This window comes from Postia placenta (genome assembly GCF_002117355.1).
Source record: "Postia placenta MAD-698-R-SB12 unplaced genomic scaffold POSPLAscaffold_44, whole genome shotgun sequence".
In the NCBI taxonomy this organism is placed as follows: Eukaryota; Fungi; Basidiomycota; class Agaricomycetes; order Polyporales; family Adustoporiaceae; genus Rhodonia; species Rhodonia placenta.
Genome location: NW_020169875.1, coordinates 1 through 2311, shown reverse-complemented (window position 1 = coordinate 2311; position 2311 = coordinate 1). Strand labels below are relative to the sequence as shown.

At 57.0% G+C, this 2311-nt stretch overlaps 1 protein-coding gene across 1 annotated transcript; it reads left to right on the top strand.

Annotated features, from left to right (window-relative positions):
• POSPLADRAFT_1161177 (hypothetical protein) lies at positions 1 to 1723 on the top strand (the record flags this gene model as incomplete). The annotated part of the gene is made up of 2 exons (XM_024487654.1): positions 1 to 1658; positions 1690 to 1723. Coding segments are annotated over 2 exons (1692 nt in total), but the record flags the coding sequence as incomplete, so codon positions are not given.
• Positions 1724 to 2311: the final 588 nt, after the last annotated feature.

Genomic DNA, 2311 nt, shown 5'->3' with positions numbered 1-2311 from the left:
GCGGCGGCTACGTTCATCTTACACGGTACATCGAGCACACCTACGACAGTGGCTAACCAAGCTACCGCTTCGACGTCGAACACTTCGACAACGGTGCCCCCCAGGATGATCAAAACCGAAGACATCTCGATGATCATCGAAAGCCTGTCGAGGACGATCGCAACACTCATCCAGCCGACGACACACACTACGCACAGCCACGCCCCCGCACCGAGACAACAAGCTGCCGTCCACGTCCACGAGAACAGCGGAGTTGAACAGACGTGCCACTACTGCGGCAATCGCGGCTGCAGGGTAGGCACCTGCGAGTTCGCAGAGATTGACATTCGGGACGGCAAGTGCAAACGGAACACCGAAGGCAAGATCGTCCTTCCGAACGGAAGTTTCTGCCCCCGCACTATCCCTGGTCTCACAATTCGGGATCGAATCTACGAGTGGCATAGAAGAAATCCCACAGCACCCGCCGCTCCGACGATGCTCTTCGAGATCGACGATCGCTCGACTATGCAGACCTTCACGCTCAACACCAGCAGCAGGATCGAGGCGCTCGAGCGAGAACTCCTTCAGCTTCGGAAGCGCAGGGAGGTCTTCGACGGCATCGAGATTCTACAGCGGAAGAAGCCTACGACGCCAGCCGTCCCGAAGAGCGCGGAAGCCTCGGGATCTGGTACATCGAAGGGAGTGGCGGCACCCTCGAGCACTTCGACAAGCATAGCCCCGCCTCCGACGATACCAGCAGCAGCACCCACGCCGTCTTCTTCCCCACCTACGCAATCCACATCTCGACCTACTACTACGTCCGCTCCCCCAGCACCACCAGTACACCCTTTCGCAAACGCTCGTGACGCAACATACGCCCCACCGAACGTTCGAAACTTCGCAACCCCGCCGAAGCCCTCGAACGACAAGGGCAAGGAACCAGCGTACAAGACCATCGTCCCCGTTATCCAGCCGAAGCTCGCCGAGGAGATCTTCCAGCGTTCGATGAAGTCGCCGTTTGTCACGCTGACCCCAGAAGAGTTGCTGTCGATCGCACCCGACGTTCGAAACAAGTACCGCGACGCCGTCACCCCTAAGCGAGTCTCGACGGAACCCGTCGCGTCGGCCCACATCGTAGAAATTGGCGCCGACGAGGTCACGGCCGTCAACCAGCTCTCGTGTTCAGGTGCAACGTTGGAACCCGGTGCTACAATCGTCCCCGACCCATATGAAACCTATCTGAAGCACATCCCGCACGGCGAGCACCCCGCAGAATTCACCGTCGCCCGCGATTCGAACGCGATTCGTTCAATCATCGCGTTGGTCGACAACAAGGAGCAGATCGAATGCATCGTCGACCCAGGATCGCAGATCGTCGCCATGTCGGAAGAGGTCTGTCTCGGTCTCAACCTCCTCTTCGATCCTACTATTCAGCTGAACATGCAATCGGCGAACGGCGAGGTGGACCGATCGTTGGGACTCATTCGAAACGTTCCCTTCCGCATCGGTGAGATCGTATTGTACCTCCAGGCTCACGTCATTCGAAACGCAGCGTACGACATCCTCCTCGGCCGACCCTTCGACGTGCTCACGCAGAGTGTCGTCAAGAACTTTGCCGACGAGAACCAGACCATTACGATCCTTTGTCCGAACACCGGCGAAACCGTCACGATTCCGACGTACGCGCGAGGAAGATCGCGAAACCGGCAGCATCCTGTCGGGTGTCGCAAATCGCATTTTCTAGCTTCGAGGAATTGATTCCCCATGATCAAGGAGAAGCCGCGCTAGTCATCGACTACGATGGGGTAAACCCGATTATTTCCTTCGTCGCTCCTATTGATTCCTCGATTCCGAACGCTGTCTCGTCACTGTACCTCTCCGCATGCACCTCCGTTTCTTCATATTTGCAGTCTCTTTACACTTCGGACACTACTGCTGCTAATGCCGCCCCGTCGAACGCTTCGACGTGGGCTTCGACTCTTCTATTTTCAGCTCCGTTTGCTTCGACTCCGCCAGCTCCCGCTCCGACGAAGTCCATCTCACAGTTCTCCAACTCAATTCTTCCCTTTCCTTCGACGACATCGACTTCTACCCCTTCAACACACAAGATACTCGCCGCGACGAAGAAGAAGTACAAGCCTGTCGCTCTCAAAACTCGACCCGTCCTTGGTGCCGTCCCCGAACAATTTCGTATACTTCGAGACATCAAGGGCGACCCTCTATCCATCATGCCCAAGCTTTCGACCGACCCCCCGCCGTTCAAACCTACCGGTCGGTACACACTCGAACGCTTCGAAGCAACGAATAAGCTTCACGACGGCGACTTCCTACT